General features: G+C 44.3%; 1 protein-coding gene across 2 annotated transcripts in view; it reads left to right on the top strand.

The window, feature by feature from the left end:
* gnal (guanine nucleotide binding protein (G protein), alpha activating activity polypeptide, olfactory type) overlaps positions 1-26,480 on the top strand; it is a 42,667-nt gene that overhangs the window by 13,507 nt on the left and 2,680 nt on the right. For both annotated transcript variants that reach the window (XM_053884480.1, XM_053884481.1), the window contains exons 5-11: positions 6,914-7,011; positions 25,475-25,529; positions 25,611-25,684; positions 25,750-25,808; positions 25,879-25,999; positions 26,197-26,327; positions 26,403-26,470. In XM_053884480.1, the coding sequence (XP_053740455.1) occupies positions 6,914-7,011; positions 25,475-25,529; positions 25,611-25,684; positions 25,750-25,808; positions 25,879-25,999; positions 26,197-26,327; positions 26,403-26,470 (606 nt within the window). The remainder of the gene's footprint in view (positions 1-6,913; positions 7,012-25,474; positions 25,530-25,610; positions 25,685-25,749; positions 25,809-25,878; positions 26,000-26,196; positions 26,328-26,402; positions 26,471-26,480) is intronic.

Here is a 26,480-nt window from a genome sequence, read left to right as displayed (position 1 = left end):
AAGGATTGTTGTGATCAGTTCAAAGGTGTAGACCAAGGAAGAGAGATCTACTCTGGTCTCCTCTTCCTGTTGAAGGATTCGCTCTCTTGAGAAGACCTTCTGTTGCTCTAATGTCACAGCGCTCGAGGGTCGGACCGTGGGGAGGGCTGGCGTCGAGTTCCGTGGCCGACCCGGGCCGAGGGGAACAACATGTCTCTGTTTGCAGTGTCTGTGCTTGTCAGCGGTCGCGGGCTTCACTTGCGCTGTCCGTGTCACCACTACATTGTCACTAAGAGCTACTGGCAGTGATACCCAATCCAGCAGGGCAGGAAGACGTCCCATCGCTAACCTGTCGCTCTGGCTGGTGGCTCTCACCTGTTGTCAGTCAGACGTGGCCCTGATCCGTTTGTGCTCAGCTCTCATTTTGGATCGGTTGATGTTTCTTGCTGTTTATCGCCGCTAAACGTCATGGCTAAAACTAGCAATGTGTCGCATTGAAGCTGATTTTGACCTCAACCAGAATTGTCTCTGATGTTGTTGTCATCTCATTTTGTTGAGCTTGCTTTGACAGTGCTAGTCTTAAAGTATGGAGTGAATTGTAACAATGTGGAGCAGGGTTCGAGAACCTATGGCTCGCTCTGTTTTGCCGACCACTTCTGGCTCTTAGCACGACGCCGACTCATACATCAGAGGTTGGGAAACCTTCAAGAAAAATCAATAAGAGCCTTATTCTGCTCTAAAATTCTTGGTCTTTCTTTCCCATTTAGTTTTGCTTGGTATTAAAAATATGGCTAGCATGGATTGTTTTTTTTGTCTCTCTCAGTCAAAAAAAGGTTGTTGACTCCTGGTATGGAGGATGTGTTTTTAAGGGGCTAAACACAGCTGGCGTATAACTAGTCTGTTTCTATAAAGAAGCAAAGATGTTGAAGAGTCACAGAGATGCTCTTGTCTGAGAACCCGCACAAATGCCCCAGCAGCACCACCTATCAGAGCAACAATCATGGATGCCGGTCTCACTCATTTAGAAATGTGTTTACATGGCGCTAACGTGATCACTTAAACCAACGTTCGCGCTTGAACTAACAAACTCGGGGAGTGCCATTTACTAACGGGTTTTCATTACGCTGTGGTTGACGACAGGTCTTGTGCGCACGTGAAGAGAATTGGTATCAGAGTCTCCCGGTCATCAGGTGAATCTGGGCTTGAAAGTTAAAATATCGCCTGTGAATCAATGCCCAAAAATAGGTGTCTTGAATTGAATGTGTGCTGACATGCTTTTGATTTTATGCTAATTACATTATCAAAAAAGAAATCTAGAATAATTGGTGGACAAAAATAAGAAGTACACTGTGACTAAAGTATGTAAGACAAATTAAATCAAGTCCTTAATTTGATGTACAAAAACACCATTTCAATGGTTAGACATAAATTATACAAAATTCAAAACATCACTGATTCACTTCATGATATTTGAGATAACTAGTCAGGAATATCACTAAAAATTTACAAAAATCTACCCACAGATAAACACATAAAATTCAGTATTCTCTGTGGTCATATGCACTTGAAGAGTTTTGATTTTAGTAATGATGAAATAAGGGTTAGAAATAAACCACTTATCTAATCTTGAAATGAATAAGCCAGAATATTTTTTTAAAATTCTGACAGATGAAGCTCACTTTGCAGCAGGTCTACGGTGGTGCAGTTATTTATGCAAACGTAGGCAAATGCAAGCGCTGTAGCTAAGCTAGCCACTCAACAGTCTGAAGTGGAGGAACATTCAAATAGCACTCTCTTCATCAGACATGCTAAAGCCGCTGTGTAATCCTCTCTATTTGACGCCAAATTCATCCAGTCTATTAATATTGAGCGCCATTCGAGACATATCAACATTGCGCACGTCCGACTTGCACAAAAGGAAAGCTCTTGTAGCGATCATTGTGTCCCGTTAGATACTGTTACTGTGTGGCGTGGCAGGTGAGCTTCACCTTATACTCCCATTACCTCACCGCCGCCCCACCCTTTTGCTCCACCGCCTTTGTTTTGGGTGCTGATTTACAGTTCTGAGGATGAGGGTTCTTGTTCTCCGTGACACCCTGCCTTTCCTAGGGTTAGGTGAATATCAAGGAAGTTCCCCACGGTTCCTCTTACACTTGCGTAACATCTTCACTGTTGTCGATGCGAATCACGACTCTGTCATCGTGTGGTCAGTGTTTGTCGATGAGCAAAAGAAGCCGGTCAGTCCAGGTCATGACTATGTCGTGTGTTTCTGCCCTGCTGTGTGACTGGTGCACTCATTTTATTTGTGTTTTTAAAGACGTGATACTTTTGCACCACGCAGTGTTTGGTTGAACAGTGTATTCATGTGCTCACTCTGTCCTGGGTTCAGAAGTAATCTGACTACTTATGGAGTAAGGTGACAATCAATCAAATCAAGAAGCCAGTTCTGTCAGTGATGGCTTTATAATTTGGGATTATTAGAGTATTAGGGATTCAAATGTCAGATGTCATCGTTGTTTTTCAAGGGGCTTAAGGTGGCTTTGTTAGGCTAATGGGTACATCTCCAGAACAACACCAGAGTGCTCTTTTTACTGAATGTAACTGATAAAAAAAGAGCATTTTGAATCATTAAATCACAACACAAAACGCCTACAGATTGTGTTTACTTCCTGAAGAATGTCATATGACCAGTTTGGTGGTTATCAATGTGCATTTTTTTTCTCGTCTTGCTTCAGTGAGAGCCGCCATGGCTTCAGAATAATGATCTCCAAGATGAAATTTACGTAGAGGAAACATGTTAATACACAGAAAAAAAACATTATGGAAATGGACATGATTGTGGTAGTTTTGAGTGAAAGAAACATCAGAACTAAATGACAGGAATAGGTCCACCGCTGGCTGGCACTAATGTCGCACATCCCGTCGGAGATGGTCCGGTTGAGGGTGGCTTAAGATGGGCAGACACCATGGGAGTGATCGGTACCTGCCATCCAAAAGTGGTCATGGGTCAGCAAAGCGCAGGTGCTTAAATGATGTTGCCTTATCAGTGAGGTCTCTGATGTGTCGCTGGCCATAATACTGTTGCAGTAAAGTGGCAGCTAAAGGTGGCTGTGGTATCCATGTTGTTTTGTTTTACCGTTCAACCAAGAAAGAGGAAGTCAAACTCTTTTGTAGCCAGGTTGATTTTAACTTTCGGAAGTTTGTGCCAATATGGTGAACTACATTCTAATATACAAGTGTTGTAAAACTAGCCTCGATTACTTCTGCCTTACTACCATTAATGTTAAAAAAAAAAAAATAACGGCATACAGCCATTAGCCTACATTTTTTTCTATCACCGACAGACAACTTTGAAAGTTTGATATGGTGTGCCATTTTAGTTTCTCGTTTAAAATATGCTTGTTCCCGACAAACTTCATCACCAACTTAGGTACTTGAGCTGCAAACTGGAGGCTTTCAAAGAACTACAGTGGCGGCCTTGTCAGCGGCGACTTGAAGCAGCACATTTAAAGGGAACGTTGATGAGGTTATGAAAGACGTTACAAAAGACGATTGTACCCGCCATTTGTCTTTTACTCTTGCTAAATTGTTCTGAACCGGTTCATTCTGGTGTCACATGAAAGTCAGGACCGTCTCTGGGCAGTTATCTAACATTGATACTATATGTGGAAACCAGTAAATGTTTGTCATGATGTGACACGGCTTGAATGTAATGCTAATTTGCGATCACCATGAATGCTCCTCAAAGACAAGCTCTCTCTTTCTAGAAGTGTTCACCCCGCGGGGATTCCACCGTCAGGTTATTCGCTCCACAAGTTGGTGTAGCGCCGAATTTAGGCCATTTTGTTCCCGCCGTCAGTCCGACCTATATGATTTGAATAGATGGTACACCACACGGTGTGGCTTGATCGTCTTGGCTGCAGAGAAAGTGTCGCACATCTTCTGCGGCAAGATGAAAAGGCAGGAACAGAGGGAAGGGTTAAAAACTTGTGTTAAAAACAAATCTCCTCCTGGTCTCTTCCTGCGTTATCAGTTGCTCTGTAGGGCACCACAGCACACTGCATTTATTCAAAGAGCCAGTGTCACACGCCTCTGTGGAAAAGAGCCCTGAGGAACACACAGCCGCCCCCCTTTAGAACCTCCCCACCCAGCGCTAACCCTCCACACGTTGGCCCTTGCTTCGTCCGTCATTTGGAGCCAATTCTGGTCCGTGGTCTTTTAGAAACTTATGCAACGTAAAGGAGAACAATGTAATCAGTCCTGGTTTGACTGCGACACTTAATGAAAGCAAATATTGGAAAGAAAGTAAATATGACCCAGTTTGTCTTTGTCTGGAGCCTCACCGTCGTTTGGGAAAGTAACAGAACGACTTTTGTAAGTTCACGGTACAGTGAAACCCTTGGGTCCCTCTGTCATGCTTCTGCCGACGTGACAGCCGCCGATACTGTCGGACTTCCGCCGACAGGATTGCTCGGTTCCTCCCCTGTACGACTTAATCACCAGATCTGCCAAGAGGAGATCTCCCAGAGCATGTGATCCTTTATCAGCCTCCTTCTGGTTCGGGGCTACGCTCGGTGTCTCCACAGTCTTCTCGCACAAGCCGAGCTGAGCACTGTCATGTGGTGGTTTCATGAGAAAGGAAGGAGTCCCTCTGAAGGGACGTGCGCAGGAGGCTTTGAGAAATATTAGCCCGATAAGCTAAGTCACAGAAGTGACTCAACTAAACTGGGCTTTGTCATAATGCATTCGTTTTTGATGGTCTGGTATCAACATTGGACCTTCAAGTGGGAGTCGCCCAAACAAATTGAACTTTGTTGTATTCTGATCAAGATTGAGCAAAATGAAAATAACTTCTTTTACATGCCAAAGAGAACTTGTGACCAGGTAGTCATGGGTTCTAGTTAACAGACCAATGTTATGCCTGTGTAACCAAATCTAATTTTAATCTAAGACACCTCTGGTGGATCTTTGCTCCAAAACCAGCCCCAAAAGGCCGACACCCATTCAGTTATATTTGGATGAAACCTGCCAAGAATAGCAACTTCCGATTAACAAGCTGATCTGACATCTCACTGGTCAGATTTCTGGGAGGCGGGTTTGTTCTGCTCACTTTCTCGCACTTCTCTCTGCCTGAATATGAATGCTGTCAGAAACTACAACTTGGTCTTGTTCAGCCTTTGACTTTTTTGTTCGGCACTTGTTTTTCAGTCTTAATACGTAGGATGCTCACATTGGAATTTTGGTAAATGAGCTTGTTTGCCATCTAACCATCTGATTTGTGTTCAGGCTCTACGCTGAATCTCAGATGACTTTGCTCCCCTCCTTATCTATAAGGAGACAGGAGACCCAAAATGTGGATGATAATGAAAAGAGAGAAAATGTAATGTTAAATTTAGAGCTTTCATTCGTGTCAGTGCATCAGTCCATTCAGTTTCATTTATTTTTCTTAGGCAGCAGCTTTAGTAAAGAGGCCCAGAAACCCGAGGTGTTCATAGGTCACCTGAGAGATCCTCTGCCCTAGGTCTGACCTTGGGTTTCCTGCCAGTTGCATGCCTCACCAGTCCACCCTGACTAGATGTCACATCAGCTGGGTTCTCTGAGTCTCTTCTGAAAGACTGAGACTTCCACCTCTTGAAGAGAGTTGCCCTCCAGAAAAAACTCTTTTGTGTCCACATATTAGGTCTCTATCTGAAGCTTGTGAGCACAGTAGAAATCCAACATTCAATGAGCTCACAATTGATCCTTTTCTCACCTGAACAGGAACATGAGATACTTGAACTCAACTTCCCCAACACCAAAATAGTTCTGGAACCGCCTACACTGTACTACACTGTGACTGAATAGAACGACAGTTTTTTGGGGGGTTGAACCGAAGCAGTGATGCCTCTTGCTTGTCCACATGGGTGAATGGTTGTCTCTCAGACTGGTCACATGTTGCTAGGATAGTTTTCTGTGATGCAACTAACCGAACTAGCAGAAGTAAATGAATGAGTCAATGTATAAAAGAATTGAAAATGTTTTCTGGGTGTAAAGCAGAAGACTCATTACCAGGGTCAGGTGCGAATATTGTCTCTGTCTGTCTGTTGCATGCAGGTCAAAACATTTGTGTTATAGTATTTGTTTTGAGGTATTGATCATATTCCTATCAGGCTAATGTTCTTCCGATGGCACCAAAACTGAACCTGACCCGTTCAGGCTGCCAGACCAATGATCGGAGGTGCTGGTACAGTCAATACACTGCCGGGTTCTGCTGCTCCTTCGCTTATGTTGTGGTCGCGCAGCATGACAGGAAGCCTGGTTTGGGCTTACATAGAAGTCAGACAGTCGAAAATGAAAGCATTTTATTTCACTAGAAATGCATCATCTTCAAGCTGGAGCTAACAGCTAGCGTGTTGTTTTTTTCAGCTAAATTGTACCGCTACGTTTTTTTTCTTGTTTTATTATTCAGAAAAATACATTTAGATTGTGCTAAAACTGGATTTGAGAAGGCAGCAGGGGAGAGACTAGAGCAAATAAAATATCTCGATGTTTGATGTCCATGTAATAAACACTTTTTTTTTTAATGAAAAGGGTTTTTTTTAATGCCCATGGACTGAATAAATTATTTGTAATTGTAAAATAAGTTCTAAAATTTTTAACAAATAGCTAAAAAAGGTCTCTTAAATTGATAGCTTGAGGTAATTTATGACAAATATATCTTCCTTATTCCCCTGCAAGTGTAGAAAGGAAGTACAATCTGAACTGCACATAATAAACAGACGCCCTACTTCAATTAAAACTTTAAATTAGTTTAAATGTACAAAGGAAAATTCTTAAACATTAAAATGGAATTAAAATAATGCAATAAAAGGTACAAGTTGATAAATAATCAAACAAAATTTAAGACGGATTTTTTCTCATTTCAGTGTTTCTGAGCATTTCCTCTCATTCACAGGAGTTCTTTGATCACGCGAAGAAGCTGTGGGACGACGAGGGAGTGAAGGCCTGCTTCGAGAGGTCCAACGAGTACCAGCTCATCGACTGCGCACAATAGTAAGTCAAGGCGGTGCGATGCTGGTTAGTTTGTACATTTTCACAGCCTGTAAACGATTGTCCTGCTCCGCCTGTGTCGGAGGGGAAAGCTCCGCTGTGTCATGGCCTATATGAATATGACTGTGACATGTTTACTCTGGGTGTGGCGATACCACTAGGAGCGTACTGTATATATCTGCTGCTCACTGTTCAGTGACATGCTGGGTTGTGAGCGTCGTCTTTTAAAGGTGCAATGGTGTTTGATGTGTCAAATAGTTTTCAGTCAGAAAGGATCTGGTCTGTCGATGTTTGGTGACTTAGCAGCTCTAATAAAAAAAAACTGAATGATGTTTAACTTGCAACAAAAAGTTGGTGATGGAAGTTTGAGGCTGGAAATGTTGGAGACTTATTTGCTTCATTTTGGTGTGTCATGTTTCATTTCTAAGCTTTTAATTACCGTCCACTTCTCATGGTACCGTGAAACACTGGGTCCGTTTTGTCAAACTAAATGGCGGCATTTTTTCAGACGTGATGTGAAAGTTTTGAACACACTACCCATCAAGGATGTGTCTAGTTTGCTGTGGTTGTGCTGATGTCTGCGTTACAAAAGAAGCACTACTTGTTTCTAATTTATTTAGTCATCATTCATATATGATGGTGAGAGCAAATTAATATCATAAATTGTTGAGCGTTGCGTTGTGTAAGCTGTTTGCTCCCCTGAAGAATGTCATGTGACAGCTAGTCGCCATGTTTACCACAGCAGTGTTTTCATTCAGCCATAGTGACAACAGAAATGTGTCACTGGATTGCCGTCGCATACCAGGAACTTTAAGAAAATGTGTGTTCAGATTGAACAAGTTGATTTGTGTGATGAGATATCATGGACCCGATTGTTAATTTTCTGTTTGATTCTTTTTACCCTTGAACTGAGAGTAGCGGTGCTGGCCACGGCTGCACTTTGGCCACAAACTGTTAGCTTTTCGTTTTAAACAATTGTACAATTCTCCAGATACTGTTAGGAAATACTGATAGCTCCAGTGTGACAAGGCACATAAACAGATGCCTCTCCTCGCGCGGCTCCACGGCTGCTCTGGGCCACTGCCGGGCGCTGGTCGTAACATCATGGAAGGCCCCTCTCATGCCTGTAAAAGGAAGTTTGGATATGCAAAGTGAGTGACTGATTACAGTGCTCTCCCTCTGCTTCCTCTCTGACTCGCCTCTGGATTTCGCATGTAAATACATGAACATGGTACAGACCCTGCTGCTCGTCGACCCCTCCTGTCCCAAATCTAGACTCGCTTTATCTCGATCAAAAGCGAATCGGATCCTCCACGGGGTGCATTTTCTTCTCGCTTCCCACATCTTAACATGTCCTGAAAGTCCCAGATGAGGAGTCGCATTTTTTGTCTTCTGCTTGAGACATGGTGGTGGAGAAGAACAGCTCAAAATGTAAATCTTGTTTTCACTTAAACACTCACACGCGCCGTTTGAGCCACACTAAGTGTGTTGGGACTGAGGACGCGTCTCCGGCTGGAAGCTCTGCCTATCAGAATAATTCCTCTCTCTAACCATCAGAAGCTCCGAGCAAGGAAACATACAGTTGTTCTATGACACAAATAGCCATTGACTGACAAGAATTGTGACCACAAAATAGAGCATAGTTGGCTTTTGTTATTATTCATTTTTTTCTATTGATAATTATTTACAGTTTGTCACTCATAGTTCTCACTGGGTGTTCTTCAGCATTTTTTGTGTGGCCTTCATGGTCGCTCGTAAATTGCGGTGTCAAATGGGTCCTGGTGATTCTTGTTGCTGATGTTTGTCGTGTAACATCCAGGCAAAGCCTGTTGTTGTTGTGGCAAAAACTTAGATTTAGGACAAAAACTTAGATTTTGGACAACTTTGGACAAGTTTCCTGTTTTTAATATATTGTAAAACTGAACTTACTGTTGGTTTTGAAAAGGATCCTTTGAAATTGACCCTCTGCTGAAAGTTTTAAAGGAATTGAAAGAGACTTAAATTGTCTACTTAATTGGGGATTGATTCTTCTAAACACCAAGTTCAACCTTGGGTAGGATTATCACAGCCTGGCCCAGGAAACAGCAAGAGGGTTTTTGAAAATGAGGCAAAACCGTGATTCTTCAGGAGCTGAAGTGTGAGCACCGTCTTCCTCCACTGTGGCAGCTACAACTAGCTTCTTTTCCTTGGAGATTTTTACTGAATCTTGTGGTTAAGATAATTAAAGTTTTACAACCAATAATAGTGAACACTTCAAAATTTAATTTAGTGAAATAGATGTAGTGCAAAGTCTTGTGTTAATAACCAAAGAAATTTGATATCTCAAGCAACTGTGAATGCCATTTCCCATACATTAACCCATTGAACACATAATTTATTTCATTTTTTTGTTTACCAAATTTCCTGCGTATCATTGTGGCTCTTTCCTGGTCAGTATTTTATGCCTTTGGTCATGACAGTATTGTTCCGTTTACTGCTGGTGAGACACCTCTGAAGTTGCTATTACTAGTGTGATACAAAGCGGCAACTCTCGTCTGTAACCCACTACTTTATTGAGCTGGAAGCTACGAGCTAGCCTCCCACTCTGGCGCATCTTCACACCACAAGCCCCCGTGTGCATTTTATGAAACTCATGACAGGATAGTTATGCATTGAATATTGTTTGTGCTTAGCGGGATAAGAATGGACGACACTTATTTGAGATGATTGTTCTGTTTTTTTTCTTCGGAAAATCAACATGGATGAAGATTAGCTTCGCTAGCTAGCAGTAAAGGAGAATCAAATGAAGGACATGCCTGACCACTTACAACTGCATTTTGGAAACATGATGAACTCTGTTTCAACTTCTGATTCCTAGAAGTAACACCATATTTCCCACCACATCCTCATCTGTCATCCACATGGCAGTTGCTGTGAAGTTTTACGCATGTTTGACCAGTAAATCATCACGGAGCGTGTTTATATCACAGCTGTACAAAGGAAGTAATTAATAGCGGTAAGTAGCTGCATCATGTGGCTCTGACTCTGCAAAAGCTTTCACATGTGGTGGCGCAAGTTCAGTTTTTATAGTAACCAACTGAGAAGTGGAGAACACATGCCCCTGATGTCAGAGTGTTTGATGGATGTCTCTTATATGTGGGTCTGTTTGGCCTCTCATGATTGTCCTTTGCGCACACTCTCACACACCTAGCTGCCATGACGCTGTTCTCATTGACTTTCCTGGAAGTAGTAAAACACTCGGGCTCGACCGCCAGAGGAGCTAATTATAATGAAAAAGGGAGTTTGTTTCGTTCCTTATCTGTGTTGAATACATGTTGTGCTCTCACGGCACAGGCAAAATGCTATCTTTGGAGTGTGTCTAATCTGGCAGTGAGACATCAGTACCATTCAAAACTGATTGAACTTCTATTTCCTGTCGACTGGGATGCCTTCAGACCGCCCCCAGAGCTTAGCGTTTGAATCCCCGGCGCTGCTTATTACACAGAGATCTGTGCAGCGTCTCCCCCGGCTGTTCACTTAGAGAAGTTGACTTTGTTAAACCGTATCATCAGTCATCACTAGTAGCGCTGTTTACAAGAATGGAAATGACCTGATTATATGGTCCTCAGTTCTGCTGACTGAAATTCCGTTCATTGTTCTTTCATATTCATGGTGCATTGCTTTTTGGGATCCTTTGTGCTTATTGATGTTAATTTAATTTGGGGACTTAGACGTTTTATTCACGCTACTTATGACTGCATTTTATCCAGATAAAATTGCTGCTTCATTGTTGAGATCTTAATAGTAATGTCCACTTCTGACACTGGTTTGGAGTGTTTCGTTTGATACTCCAAAAGTGATTCTGTAATTCACCTGGTGGTTTTGGTTTTTCAAATGTGAGCTATATGCCTCACAGATTGGGGATTGGAACAAGACTGAAGGCGTTCGAGAGTCTGGATGGTTTGTGCAAACATGGAGAATGTTCTAGACACCCAGTAAAAATAACAAGAGGAAGGCACAGGTAGGTGTGATGAGAGGATGTGCAAGATGGTTTGGAATGGAAGACTTGCTGTAGAAAACCCATGATATGACATGAGCAGAGAAGAAGATAGCGGGGGTGTTCTGGATTACTGGGAGGAAGTCCTGGGGCAGACCTGGGACATGCTGGAGAGATGTTTCTTAGTTGACCTCTGTATTCCCTTAGAAGAGCTGAAAGAGGTGTAAATCTGGGCTTCTTTATCTTGGGCGCTGCCCCTGCGACCTGACCTCTACTGAGCAAACAGAGACGGATGGATGAGAAGAGACTTCTAGTGCCTCAGTGTTTTACACCTCGTGTGATATCACTTGAAAATAGTACTGAAATAGTTGGACGTGTTGAACAATGAAAACAGGAAACGCAGACTGAGATAATTACCGACTAGACAAGCTACGTGTGGTGTTTGTGTCACTGCTAACTTGTTTAAAATGTGTTACACGTGAAACGAGGATAACTCGGTCCTCTCTGTTGTCCTTCACTTTTTCCACGAGCAAATATATATTTTTCCAGCAGGCCTCTCGCTGACTGGCCGGTCGGACAAAGGCACAGGAAATAAGTGCGAGTGCTTGTTATGCCAAAGAGCGTGTCCATATTGATGCTTTTGGAATGCTGTCACCCATTGATCCGCGCTCTGCATTGCACATTTATACGTTTTAAGAGCACAGATATGTGTCTGCCAGTTGATTGATCATGTGCTATATTTGGCTGCGTCCGGCTGGTTCCATTGTGAAAAAAACGTTGACGGCAAAATCTGACATTTGACTCGCAGAAAATTGCTTATGTTTTTACACGACTTGGTTTTCGAGTCAGACACAGACACAAAACTGAGTGGAGTGCAGTACAGTGACTTCACCAACCTATCAGCAATTCCTCTCAATTCACATTTAATAGTTTTCCTTCCTGGTTTCAGCAGGAAGAAATGGACTGTTCAGGCTGGATCAAAATCAGATCGGGACGAACATTGGAGAAGAATAAACACTTTTGTTTTTGCAACGATCTTATTTCAATAACTTTCCTGAGAGAAGAAGCAGATGTGTGTCCAAACAGAAGCGACATAAGATCTGCTACAAGCTCAAGTCATTGTTGTTAAGTATTAAAATGAGCTAGATTTTATTTTAACATTGCAGTCATATGGATATCCATAATAGTAATAATTATGTCATTCCTAGCCATAATCTATCCGACAGTGCAGCTTAATTTATGGCCACCACTGCTAATTCTTCATCAATAGACGTTGAAGATGATCTTTTTCTTGGTCTTCCTTTGCGGACCTCTGAAGGCAGAGTCCTGCCCGACCGACGGCCAGGAAGTGCGGATATTGCGAGTCAAAAACAGTTGGGATTTCTCCCAAAATCCCAGAATAGTGGGCCCCAATGCCAATTAAGTGCTGGGGAGAACCCTGGGTCACTCTTCAGTGAAAACCTATATAAATCATCTGCATCGTAAATTTGATTTCATCTGGTGTTTACGATTCTTTTAGGTCTGGCCATGTGTTTATTGGCCTGTTTAAGTTGCTGAAAAGGTGGAAACCGATTTTTATGCTGATGTTTAAAAATGTGAATTTGAAGTTATCAATTTAACACGGTGTGGTACATCCAGCATGGGACATGTCTCCAGAGTTCTGGATCTTTGCCAGGGGCGGGGCAGGGGTGTAGACTTGGTCACGGGACTCTGTCGCCGGCCTCGGGGTTGCTGACACAGTCATCTGGGGCTGTAAAGCACTAAGAATGGACGGCATTGTCAGCCGGCCCCGGCCCCTGAAGGGCCAGGAGCAACACAGGGGCTGCGCTTCACAAACACTGGCTTTTCGTCAATGAGGAGCCACTTCTCTTCGTGGCGGGAGCGATGTTTGGTGTCACCGCTGACCCGCCTCATCGCCACTGAGTCGCTTGATTTCCTCTTGTGGGAGCTGATGGGATGTGTATGTGGCGTCAGTTGTCTGAAACGTCAGTTTGACTTCCAGCGACGTGTAGATCAAGTCAGAGTTGGATCAGGAAATCACACTGTTGAGGAGTTGGCTTTTATAGATTTCACCATTCTCAACCAACTCAAATTGCTTGTAGGCTTAAAAACGCTATCAAGATTGATACCTCACACAAGTAGCCTTCGGTGTTCAACACTGTCAATGTGTCATGGTTAAATAATCAGCTGTATCAATATCACAAACTTATGTAAATATACTTCCTGCTCCCAGGGGCATTTGCTTCTCAGAAATTGGTGGATTCCACTGCCGTCTGTCCACTGGTCTCGATGAGATGGATATGTACATGAGAAATGATTAAGTATTCTCCAAAGCATAATTAAATGTAGTCACAGTGGATTCTACCAGCAGTGGCTACGATGTAAACAGAGTGTTGTTATGGCTGTTATTACATGTATGCACAAATAATAACACATTTGATGTTAGAGTCTCTAGTTGTGAATAAATATTTCACAATGACAAGTGGCATGGAAGACCGAGGGACGGCGAAGCTCAACCAATAAGGAAGTCGTAATTGTTCAGGGAGGGAAACTGGAGGTCTGTTTGCATCTTTTTATGAGTCGTCTAGATGAGAGAAGTGGAGTCCACTTTTTACTGCATTGCTTTTAGCTCCTCCAGTAACGGTGGAGTTGGCTCCAACCCTGGCTGGCTGGACTAGGAGACGAGTAACTGAATGTTTCCTTTGAAAATGGCTTGGGTGACTACAGTTGTTCATGATCCTCACTGCATTATAAGTGAAATACCTGTTATTGTCACCAATTTTAACCATGTAATGCTGAATATATGTTGCTAATCCTGGTGAACAATTTTTCAAGCAATTTGTATTTAAAATAGGTCAGTCTGTCTTTCCAACAATAGACTAAAATACTTTTGAAAATATCCTTGGTAATAAATATTGCTTTGCTAAGATTTTTACAGGATAAAAATGTTCATGCTTGTATTAGTAATGACTAATAATATCATGTAATGTCTTTTGTAGGGGATGAAAACCATAAAAAAAAGCCTTAATCCAGATTATCAGAAACCTTTGTTTCCCTTGCTAAAATCAGATGACCCTGCTGTCAGCTGACTGAGGACTAATCAAAGGGGGCACTATGGGAGGGAGTGTGTGTTTTGTGTGCAAGCGCTTGAATCCCAATGTGTGGCTGCGTGCTTGTGTGCATGATTTCTGGGGAAAAAGAGGGAGCGGTTTTAAGATGAACTGCAGAATCTGATCTACTGGAGGCTCAGTGGGGCTCTGACTACACAAACCACTGTCCTTAAGGTTGTTAGAGCCCCCTGTGGGAGCGAATCTCTCTGTCTGCTCAGTCCTCGGGAGGCCTGTGAGAGATAGCGGAGAGGATGTAGCGGAACACATGTCATTCCCTCAATGTTGATTTCATCCTGATGGTTTTTTTTTGTGTGTTTAAGTGCGATGGATATTCTCGGAAGTCTGAGAGGTTGGATCTATAAATCTCTGTTGTCTGTTTGGGCATTTGGAGCCTAAAGCTGCCCAGCATAGCATGCTACATGTCACAAGATTAGCTCCACTGTTATTTTATTTTGTTACTAGAGACCAGAGGCTCTGCTGGGCCGTCGTCTCCTCAGTCATTGAGTCTTCAAGGACGATCTTCTGTGAAATGTCAAACTATTAAATAAAGGTGCACTGTGTAAAAGTCACCGCCATCTTGTGGTGCAGATAGATTGACCCCTTTTTTCATTTTATATTGACATTCTTCTGTGCCTGAAGCTACTGGACCATTAAACAAAATCATCCTCTCAACTTAGTTTCACTGAAGTGTAATTTATTGTGTGTTGCGTTGCTAACAAAAAACAGTTGAATTTGTAAATGGACCTATGAGCCCTGGCCACTAGCTAGTGGTTGAACCTCAGTCTTGACCTAGTTCTGGAATTATTGTACTTCCCCTGGTATTGTGGGCATGAGGATGCTTCGAGCAGTGGTTTGCCACAATAAAAGTTATGGTGAAAATTCAAAGTTATATGGCGCTACAATTGACCTCTTGCGGCATGTTCCCTCCAAACACACCTGGGGGGGTATTTAAGTTTCCACCCAGTTAGTGAGGCCGACTTGTAGCCCTATATCTACCTTGGAAGGTCATTGGAAGCAACCAAAAAAATGGACGGTGCCGTGTCTAGGTCCATCAGAACCAGTGTTGCGTGTTACCCCCTGAAGCTGCGACCCTATCACCCCAAATGTGTTGCGTCATGCACTCGCATGTTGTAGTGTGAAAATTAACACACTTCAGGCCCATGTATCCTCCCTTAACGTATGAAAATGTCCTTTTATAGTGATGCTACTGTCGCTGATCACGTACTGCCATGGCATCTGTCCACCAGGGGGAGCAGCCCACAGTCAAAGGTTTATCTCAACGACAAACTCAAAACAACCATGGTGACTGTTGTATTGATGTGTATGTATTGATAATGTACTTCTTGCACAAAACAGAGGAGGAGGCGGTGGTCGGTCAGGCTGTTAAATATTGCAAATGTGGAACAGAGAATTTCTGCCATTGCCATGTCTTCTTCGTGTCTCATTAGATCTACAAATTGGCTAGTAACAGCAACACTGCCCCCATTGGTTTCCGGTGGTACTGCTTTGTTTCTCCCATATCCATAAGCTATTTGAAAACATGCAGAAACATGGACGAAATTAGTGCAGAGCACGGAGAGAAGGCTTTGTCCGTATCCATATGTAATGTTGAGCATGAAAGCGCTTTCAATTGTGTCTTTGACTTCACATTTGAAACAGACACTTTTGTCACTTAAATCACATCTGCTGTGAACGTAAAGTTGTTCTGCTCAGAATCACTGTTTGAGGTGGATCTGGAAGTTTGTCAGAATATCTCCAGGACATTTGGGTGGAGGTCCTTGGTCAAACCCTTTCCACAGAAGAGCTAAAGGTTTACCGCAGATTAGAGGAAGAAAATAGACGCTCTCATGACAAAAATAAAACTTTTTGTCAATTGCATAATTGGATCTATATTAAATCAGCTGGATTTATAGCCCAGATTTTGATCACATTTCTTCATGAGGGTAATAATTTAGATAACTAGTGGGGGACTCCTCCCACACACACACACAGAAGTAAGTCAGTAAGTCTCATATTTATGCGTCGTCTCTTGTGTGAGTCACACGTATCCATGAGTTGTTCTCTACATACGCTCAGACTCTGCAAAACTTTTGTGAATTAAGTGCTTTAATGGTGGAATTATCTGCCCAAAGTTCCGCGCTGCAGCAGGGGAGAGAGAGGGAATTTACATTCCACATTAAGACGGGGAATTGAGGCTAAAAATAGATCTTTATTTTTGGGTTAAATGGTGCGTCCATTTTAAAGTGTGGATGAAGACGTGGAGCGGGACTTGTGGGTGTTTTTGAGTCGGTTACCGATTGCCGGCCACACACACACACACACCACTGTTGCCCAGTGTAGACTGCTGGAGGACAGCAGTGGTGCTGCAGGTTCTCTGCTCAGAGATTGTGGAATGGTCGTTCAAACCCCCTGCTCTCCTCCTGCTCTGCTCCCACTCTCTCTCTCTCTCTCTTGACTGAGTCCCCCCCACCTCGCTCCCCCCTCTGTCGCTCCCTTTTCTCCCCCCCCCCTTAGAGCTTATGTAAACTAGCTGTGGAGCCAGGGCAAGCTGTGGCTATTTTTAGCAGCACTGCAGAGCAGAAACTGGCGGAGGGTCACGTGTGCGCAGCCGAATCAAAGGGAGTATCCCGGCAATGCGCTGTAAACAAAGGGAAGGTCAGTAGCAGAAGGTGAGACACAAAACGCCTCACTGTTGGTCTTGTGCGTGCGGGTCTGTGTCCACATGCAGCCCACTTCACTCTCCTCGAAAGCCCAGACTTAAACCACATTATTGTCAACGCACCCCTACAGTTTGCCTCAAACTCAAGCTTCAAACTGGACCAGCTACATGTGCTAGCATCACCCACCCCGACTCACAGGCCCAGCTAGCACTGATGCTAGCAGTTAGCAGGGTCCAGCCACACCTAGCCAAAGGTCTCGCTCCGAACAGGCCTCAACTTTCACCTCCTGTGGAATGTGGCCAGAGGAGTGAGTGGCTATTTATAGAAGCCTTTTGTACTTTCCTGGTCACGGCGCAGTGTTTGCTGGGACATTCTGAGCTGAAGGCCTGTTTCATCAGTCCAGGCCCGACAGGGTTAGCTCGCGGGCTAACTTCAGTAAACACATGTCCACGGCTCATTTCCTGGTCCAGTCATTTTCTATTAGTCCAGTCATTAGTGCCGATCAGAAAGGTCTCCTGTCAGCCAGATGAAAACATCATGGTGTTTGTTCTCGATTTTAATTTGTGACTCCAGAAATTATTTGTACAGCTGCAGCAGGTTACACAAGTTGTTGAAGGTTTCTTGTCATTGTTATGTGTTTGCTTTTTTTAAGGTCAAACACTGAAGCAAAAAGTAGAGCGTCACTGGGAGCTCATCAAGATGACCGCTGTACAGGCGTTCATGTTTCTGTTTCTGAAAGAGCTAGCTGTTGTTGTGACTGTAAAGACATGAGGCGTGCTGGCGCCAATGGAGTTATAGTAGTCAGTTTGACGGCCTTTTTTAGTCCCAGAGTGGGGAAATTCAACTGCTGTATCTGAAACTAAAAATCTGTCTGCTAAATGTGACTCACTGAATACATGTGGAGGAATGAAATGGGCAGGTGCTTTAACTGTGAAAATCTAAAATTGAGATGAGGTCATTAAATTATTAATTAAATATGTTTTTTTATCTAAATCTCAATACAATTACAGTAACTACACCATTATGGTTGCAGAGCTTCAAGTCAGTTCTCCTTGGACTTGTTGGAAACCAGGGTGCCTCTGTCAACATTGGAGAAACATCCATCAGTTATTCTGATGTCAGGTCAGGGGGGCAGCAGTTGAGGTGAAGAGACCCAGACTTCCCTCTCTCTGGAAACCTCCTCCAGCCGTCTTTGGGGACTCCTGATGTGTTCCCAGATCAGGAGGCATCATTTCCCCAGCGTGGCCTCCTGCCAGCTGGAATCTGGGAGGACACATCAAGGACGACATTACGCTTGTCTGCGTGTTGGTTTCCAGAGTCAGGCCTGAGGGGAGGGGCTTTCATCCACAGAGGTCACGGTGGCCGGGTGCAGTGGGGATCGGGCACCAGTCGAGGGCCTTGGGTTTGTCGGTCCTGATTCCTGAGCTAAGCTCTCGGGACATAGACATTTGCCAGATGATCTAAATGAATTTCAAACGGCCTGCGACCTTCAACTCAGAAATGTATTGATTCAATGAAAAATCTAAATGACCATTCACACCATTTCCTGTCGCTGTAGTTACGTGTATCAAGTTCATTTTATTTTAAAATATTTTTTTGTAATCTTTGGTTTGTACTTCTTTTCTCATTGACAACACTAAGGATACACATAAATAAATAAGTATAAATATTTATTGTGTATGCATTTAAGATGTTGACACTGCTAAGTTGTAAGTACCTAGTGAACATGTCTATCAGCAGTTCCCACAGCAAGACACTCACCTCTCGTCTCCTCCTCATGAACCTCATTGGTCTCTATTCTTCATCTTCATTATTGGTCCAACACTGTCACCCTAACTTTGTCTCCAAACTTCTCCATGTGAGCTTTCTAATCACTGCTATTGATAAACTCAGACTCCAACTTGAACTTGTGGCACTCAAAATCAATACGGCGACTTCTACTGTCCTGTAAAGCTTCTCTTCCACACACACACAGACACACACACACAGACACACACACACACAGACACAGTGCCTGCACTCTTCACCTCCTTCATCTCTGTCCAGCAATAGTTGACCTTATAAACCAATTGTTTTTGAAGCCTCTCACATGATGCAGCTGTGGACTTGTAATGACACGCATGCTGAATATACTTGACTCTAATTCTTAACTAAAATTGTTTTATTAGTTATTCTTGGTCACCTTCTGCTTGGGTTTTATTTAATGCAATCAAACAGTGTGCTACTCCACAAATATCTCTGTTTATCTCCCAGTTGACAGGCAGTAAAGCATCGAGCTTCAAAAACAATCCCCAATTGAGTTATCAACCCCTTTCACAAATATTGCTGCGTTTCCTGATCTCGGTCGTGAATGTCGGCACTCCGACGCCAAGTTCCTCAATGACGGCGATGAAAACAACTTCACAGCGGTCATGTGTGTCCGGTAATCTGGTTATACGTGTGTTTTGAGGCCGGATGTTTCCGAGCGGTCACAGCATCAAGGCTGGCTTTACTGAACCCGCTCCGTCGTGAAGCGTCATTTTCCAGTCTGCCTCTCCACGGCTGGGCTGGTCTCACGGGACTCGCGTTAACTGCTCCATGACTGGCAACATCCTCATCAATTATCACCACGGTTCAGCTCTCAACTCAAATAACCCCGCGCCTCTCATTCATCACAGCTGACAGTGTCTCAGGAGCACGGACATTTTCCGTGCTTCCTTTGCATTTCTGGACAGATGTGGGATGAAGTGGGGCGGGGTCTGTGGGGACTCTGGGAACTCTGGGAGGTGAAGCCCAGCTCAGGAAGTGATGGCGAGACGGAGGAGTGGTATGGACTGACTGAGGTTGCCATGGGAACCCAGCTGCTAAAAGCAGGCAGGGTCAGGTTATATTGTAAGGAGCAAAAGGACGCCTCCTAGAGGTCGTTGAGAGGATTACACAAACAGCACATGCCTGGACATGAAGTTCTGTTTTGGATCATTAGTCTTGTGCAATTTGAGTTTTTTTTTAAATATATCCATTAGAAATGTCGTAAATATATTGTGTCTCTTTTTAGATTCAGCTGGAGGAAAGAGTACTGTGTCCTCTGTGGTTTGGTGTTTTTGTAGTGAGTGATTCACTTCTCAGTGATAGAGAACAGTACTTGCATTTTAAGAAACAAACAGCAGCTTTAATAAAAAGAGTTTGTTTGAGACAGGGATCACACATTCAAGGTGGAAGGCAGCAGGTTATCATGTCAGTTTGTCTTTTTCGGCATCACTGACGTGTGGCCGAACACGAGAGCCTTGAAGTGTGCGACCGTGACCAGCGTGTGTTTGTGGATAATAACGCTGTATGCTTGAATTGAATTCTGTTTTTCATCCATTTTCCTTGGACACAAGCTTCTGTGCTCAGTTTTGTTTTGTTTTTTCGGCTGCAACAGCCCATTACGTTAGGGTTCATGCATTCTATTGATTATTTTCTTGATGAATCAAGTAGTTTTAAAGTGATGACTGAATCTAAAAGTGGCAATATTTCCCTGTATAGAAAAGATACACCTGTGTTCATGCCAGTCTGAACCAAATAGTATTTTTCATCAGTGCATTTTCACAAATCTGAGCTGGATTGAGGGTCAGCAGATATCCCACCATTGACAGGCTTCCATACTGTGTCGGCCAATCATGTGCGAGATTTCGCCTGAAAAGAAATATGGCGCCCACGGTTGCAAAGCCACAAGGCCATGAATCTGTGAATTTTGATCCAAGGCAATGGAATTAGCGAGGAGAAACCAGGTCCAAAGATGAGGACACGATATTGGCACTAATGATCAAGTCCTCCTGAAAAATGCAACGTCCAATTTCTCGTGTTTTCCAAGCCCATGTTATTCAAATAACTCAATTGATCAATTCACTTAACCATCACCTGCGTCCCATTTGCCTTCTCACACAGCATTTTGTCACCACTGCACGTCACATGGGCTAAAACATAAATCAGAATTCCCACTGATGTATGCTGTGAATTATAGGTTCTAAGTTCCAAACACAAATGGAACACTCCTTGATCCCGTGTATAAACATATGATGCAGCCAAAAATTTGAGGGTCAAAAAGCTCACTTTAGCGAAGCATATGTTCCTAAAAAAATAGAGCATTCACTGGTAAAAAGAGTAAGTTTTACTTTCTTTCATCAAGTTAGTCTGGAGCATTCAAGAGTTCCTTTTCCAAAAATCCTTCCCTACTGACATTCTTGCTTTCTCAATATCAGGCTTCAGCACATGCTAGTTGAAATCTTACATCGTCCTGAGGATCTATGTTGTTGTGACACAACTTTACTGATGATTGACCTTTGATGAGCTAAATATAGAACGCTCACGCTCGTCTACCTGTGTTTGCTGACGTTGCCGCGAGTAAGCGACAGGTTGTGTTCACCTTTTTAAAGAAACTGGTGAGACCACGTTCCGACTGAACCCCCAGGTCCATGTGAGTTGGGGTCTATTTATAGCCGGGCTAATGTAATGGCCCGTGCAGACACTGAGCAGAGACAAAATGGCATTACAATGCGTTTTTCATTTTTGTACGACATCTCTCAGAAGGTGGACTGGAAGGCGACTCGACGGCCTTGAGGCAGAGCAGACTCTTTTGTTTACACAAGATTCCGTTTTACTTTCAGGAGAGTCTCCGTTCGCGCGCCTATATTTAGCAAGTACCCACTGAGCCGGTGATGGATTTTCAGATCCATCTCCCAGACTGCACCGTGTTCCTGTTTGGACGGAAGAATTGAACCCGGGCTCAGATCTTTCCAGTACTCATCCACACTCTGTAAATCTGTTTCCAAGAAATTTTCATTTCATTTCAGTGTTATGATGGATGAACTTGTTCAAGCCAATTCACTGATCTCCTTGTCACCCTCTGCATTCACACTTAGTGGCTCGACTTTTGGTATGTTTATTTTACCCCCTCTATCTTCGGGGAGACACGTCTTAAGATGGAGGCTGAAGGCCAAGTGGACGCGGATCATGTGCCACAACAGGCACCCAAGCCAGGCTTTGGACATGACTCATTTATGTAATACAAGAAAACGCCATGCTTCTTTAATACACAAAGGATTCATAGTCACAAACAGCAGAACTGTCAGCCTTTTGTACTGGGATTTTACTGGTTCCGTCTCCATCGTGGCGACTAAGAATTAATTCTTTTTAACACGTTAGACATGCTCATCTACTGTGTTGAGATGAGATGATTTTAGTTGTGTTGTTTGTTGTCTGTGAACGTGTAGTCTGCTGAAACTTGACTTTGTTTTGAGCAGAACTGTGACCTGATTCCGTAGTGTTTGTAGCTGTTTGTGCTGGTGTCACATGCCAAAAGTGGCGACTGTTTAAATTGTTCTTTGGCTTTGGAGTCCTACATTTCGCCCAACAGGAAGATTGCAAAGGAATATGACGACCGCTGGGAGGCCTTTAGAGTGAAAAATCGATCTTCCACCCCAAAACTTTAGATCTAAAACATGGCTTCAGAAGTTCACTGGTTTGTTTCCACTTTTTTTCCCTTGTTCTGGCGTGGGTTTCACTCTGGTTTCCTCCCTCAAAAGGGTTAATTGATGGTTGAGGTTTTCTATATCCTATGGCCATGCAACTGACTCCACCCCTTCAGAAATCTTTCAGTATTTTAATTTTAGATATTTATTATCTGACCTTTATCTTGAATTTTCTGTTGTGAACAGGTGTAACACTGTCAGTCTTCAGCTAACCTTAGTAGAATAGTTTGAAACGACGCTGTGGATTTTGTGTGTTGCTGGTGCTCCTCCGCTGCCGTCACAGTCCGCTGCAGCCTAATGTGAAAGTCCATTACCCAGCGCTTCAAAATATGGAAACTATTGATCGGCTCCTCTGCTCTGCTAATTAAAGAAGGCCTACTATTTGTAAAAAGTCAACCCAATTATCAAGTGAGCACATGAGGCCGCGCCAGCTGCCGGCCCGCCGCGAAGGTCCCCCCTCAGTGGCGGGGACTTTTCCAGCCTTCAGGTCAGTAGCTGCTGCGGCTCACTGTCTCCTCGCGTCATGTGACTTCTCCGCTGCATGGGCATGAGTTATTTAAGTGCAGATGCAAATGAGTCTGTCCTGCTTCAAGACCTGTCGGCTTCTTGTGGCTGCTCATTTGGTGTAATGAGGCCACGTGAGGTCAGTCAAGTGCTCGGACAAGTAGGTCCAGTGGGTTCTGTGAGCGTGTGACCTCACCTGCACGGGGCCTCCTTATATCACATGTCCGTCCACAGGACTCATTTTGGATGTGTACAGGAAGCTGACCCAATGTGCTAATTTCCATGTGAGAAATTAGCACCATGTGGCAAAGTGTGGTCCGGGGGCCACATGTGGCCCCTTTACAATGGCTCTCTGATCCTTGTTAGGTCTCACAGACACTTTCTGTTGTGATATTCATCTGAGTTGTGCCTCATTCAAAACTCAGGTTGCTGGTTTTGAGCGAGGCAAACACTGTTTTATCCCTAATGTTCAGCATAAAAGTCCAGATCAAATGAAGTGGTCAGTGAGAGGGACTGTTAAGAGTCTGCCGCAGCACTCGACCAAAACTCCTCCAGAAACTGGCAAAAACCTCCCGATAAGGCGACTCGGTAATGAGCTTTATTTTTGGTTTCACTGCAGTGTTTTGTCGCTCCACATTTGGATCCACCGGTTCCACTTCTGTCACATGATGGTCACAAAGAGCTCAGTAATTACAACTCATTTTCAGCCAGAACTAAAAATACGGCGACATTGTTGCAGCCGGTGGAGGCGGCGGTTGGTGTGTTTGGCCAGGCGAGGTGTGTGTCGTCTTACGTTTCGGCTTGATTGGTTCCCTGCTTCTGTTTGCGTCCCACTTCCAGTAAAGGATAGTGCGAGTGTTCCTTTCACAGTGCGGTTTGGTTTTTAAAAAGTGGAGTACGAGTCACAAGATTTATTCATGCCTGCGACTCGCTGTCTCTCTGTGTTTGAAGACGGGGCGTGGACTTCTGAGCAAACACTGTTGTGTGTGCAGTTGTTTCGCCGTCAAGTGTTCATTCACATAAGTTGGTTTTATTGGGAAGACTCGCTAACCACTCAGTCACCGACCACTCTTGACTGAGGAATCTCTTGACTCTTGATGTTTGAACTGAAAAAAAGAGTTAAGCCAAAATGTAGCCATTCACTGGGTGCCACGACCGCTGGCAAGGGTACGAGTGGAACTGGATGCCCATCTGTTCTAGCATTGCATCCGGGACACCACAGCAAGTGCAAGATCGAAACGTATTGACTGTAAATGTCGCGTCTCATAGCAGCAAATGGCAAGAACTGCAGGACATTCTTCCTTCACTGCTGTACTTTTACGTCTTCTTTATGTGAAAGCAAGCTAGCATGGTAAACTAGATACAATTTGATCATAGAAGTTCATCTGAATGACCTAACAAAGACGCTAGCTATCTGAAACTGCTGCCATCTTCTGTTTACGGTTTATGGTTGTTTCCCACTAGTTGAGTGGCGTGACCGGACTCACCTTGACTTCACCAGGCTGCTACGGTGAGACTCTCCTGCAGCCTCACCAACTGACCTCTATACCTGTATTTGGGCCACACTTCCTCAGTACAAGGGCCCAGCTGCAGATGAACCCTCTGGCCTAACCCAGATCAGGACAGAAAGTGGAGCGGGTGTTGGGTAAACGCCTGTGAGGTCACATGCGACGATGTGAAGACCCATTGATTCTCTTGCTTTAACACGATGGACTTTTTGAAGGATGGAAAAAAAACGGCCCACGACGAGCCCCTGACTCTTGCGTGCGTCAAGTTTCTCGGGTTTTGCAGCCACGTTGATGGTCTTGTGACGTGCCGAAACCACAGACATTTGGGTGAAAAACAGAGAGCAGCGCGGCCTGTTAGTGGTCCACATTCGCAGCCTATTCCACTAACCCACTGCAGCTGTCGTCTGCTCCAAAAAAGACGCAGATTTAACCTCCTGACTTGTTAGTGAACTGCGCTCGCCATGTTTCTGTATTTGCCGTGTTTAGTCAGCCCAGGCCGAGGCGTGCGCACGTGTCCAGGTCGGCCCCAGGTTCCCCCGGTGTCACGCATCTGTCTGCCGGGCAGCAGCCAGGCCCAGCTGCTGGCAGCAGCAGAGCTGTCTCACCTCCTCAGTTCCCACCTTATGCAATCACTCTGACTAGCGAGACCAAAATAGACCAGACTGAGCGCTCCCGCCCTCTCGTGGCCAACACATGCCATAGCAGGGCCGCCTGTAAAACCTGGAAGTGGAGGTTTCGACTAAGTTGGACTTGTGCGCGGGTGTTGGTCAGCGGTGGTCAGTGCCTAACGGGAAAAAAAAGTGACTTTGACTCTGTACCTCATCTGTATTTGGCCATTGTGACCGTTGTGATCTCATTAAATTTCTTTGAGGGCCACATTATGTACTAGGATTAGTATTAGGGGCCGCGAAGCCAGAACACTGAAGGGAAGACAGAAAGATTTTGCTGGTTAAATACCATATATTATTTCATTTTATATGAATTTTTTGAGAGGTTCTTAATGTAACTAATAGATATGGGAACAGAACTATGGGTAGATTAAAAAAAAAAAGTCCTTTATTACATCTTCATAAACATCTTTACTAAAGTGTGATATTTAGAACTGTCGTTTGGCTGTGACCTCATGAGGGCTGCGTGTGGCCCCACGTTGCCCACTTCTGGTCTTGGATGATAGAGACTTACTGTTTCTCTAAAACTCGCCCTCTTTGTTTCTGTGCAGTTTCCTGGACAGAATCGACTCCGTAAGACAGAGCGACTACACGCCCACAGACCAGGTGGGTCAGCTGACACCCCTTCCCCCGGGGTTCCCCCTTCTCTGAGTCTCACCCTAAAAACTCGACCTTTTGCCTCCGCAGGACTTGCTACGCTGCAGAGTTTTAACTTCAGGGATTTTCGAGACGCGGTTCCTCGTGGACAAAGTCAACTTCCAGTAAGTGACGATGGTTCTGCGAGACGCAGCTGCCGTGAGTAACACTGCATGTCTGTGCTCCGCAGCATGTTTGATGTTGGAGGCCAGAGAGACGAGAGGAGAAAATGGATCCAGTGCTTTAACGGTGAGACTCTTTAGCTTCAGCGGCGCCACCCTCAGGCCAGGTGTGAGCCCGCCCTCTCCTGTCCTTGCAGATGTGACTGCGATCATCTTCGTGGTGGCCAGCAGCAGCTACAACATGGTAATAAGGGAAGACAACAACACCAACCGGCTACGAGAAGCTCTGGACCTCTTCCGCAGTATTTGGAACAACAGGTGACCACTTTGGCTGTCAGCTTGGGTTGTGGGGGACCTCCTCTTGAGCACCAGGGTCTCAGATCTGGTGGAGCTCCAGTGAGTGGACTGGACTGGTTCTCCAGCCCTCCAAATCTGGAACCAGAAAAAAACTGAATCTGTTGTTCGTGCAGTCTGACTTGTTGGCTGTCTTGTCTCACGTCCCGCTTGTGTTGCAGGTGGTTACGCACCATTTCGGTCATCTTGTTCCTCAACAAGCAGGACATGCTGGCAGAGAAGGTATTAGCTGGGAAGTCCAAAATCGAAGACTACTTTCCCGAATACGCCCGCTACACCATACCAAATGAAGGTTCGTGGGGACGAGGCCGGCACCAGTCTTGAGTCCCATCCGGGCCACGTCTAACCCAGACTCCTTCTGTTTCAGCAACCCCCGAACCTGGCGAAGACCCGAGAGTGACGAGAGCCAAGTTCTTCATCCGAGACGAGTTCCTCGTAAGTCTTG

The sequence above is a fragment of the Synchiropus splendidus genome, chromosome 13 (genome assembly GCF_027744825.2).
Source record: "Synchiropus splendidus isolate RoL2022-P1 chromosome 13, RoL_Sspl_1.0, whole genome shotgun sequence".
Classification (NCBI taxonomy): domain Eukaryota; kingdom Metazoa; phylum Chordata; class Actinopteri; order Syngnathiformes; family Callionymidae; genus Synchiropus; species Synchiropus splendidus.
This window is presented reverse-complemented; position numbering and strand designations above follow the sequence as displayed.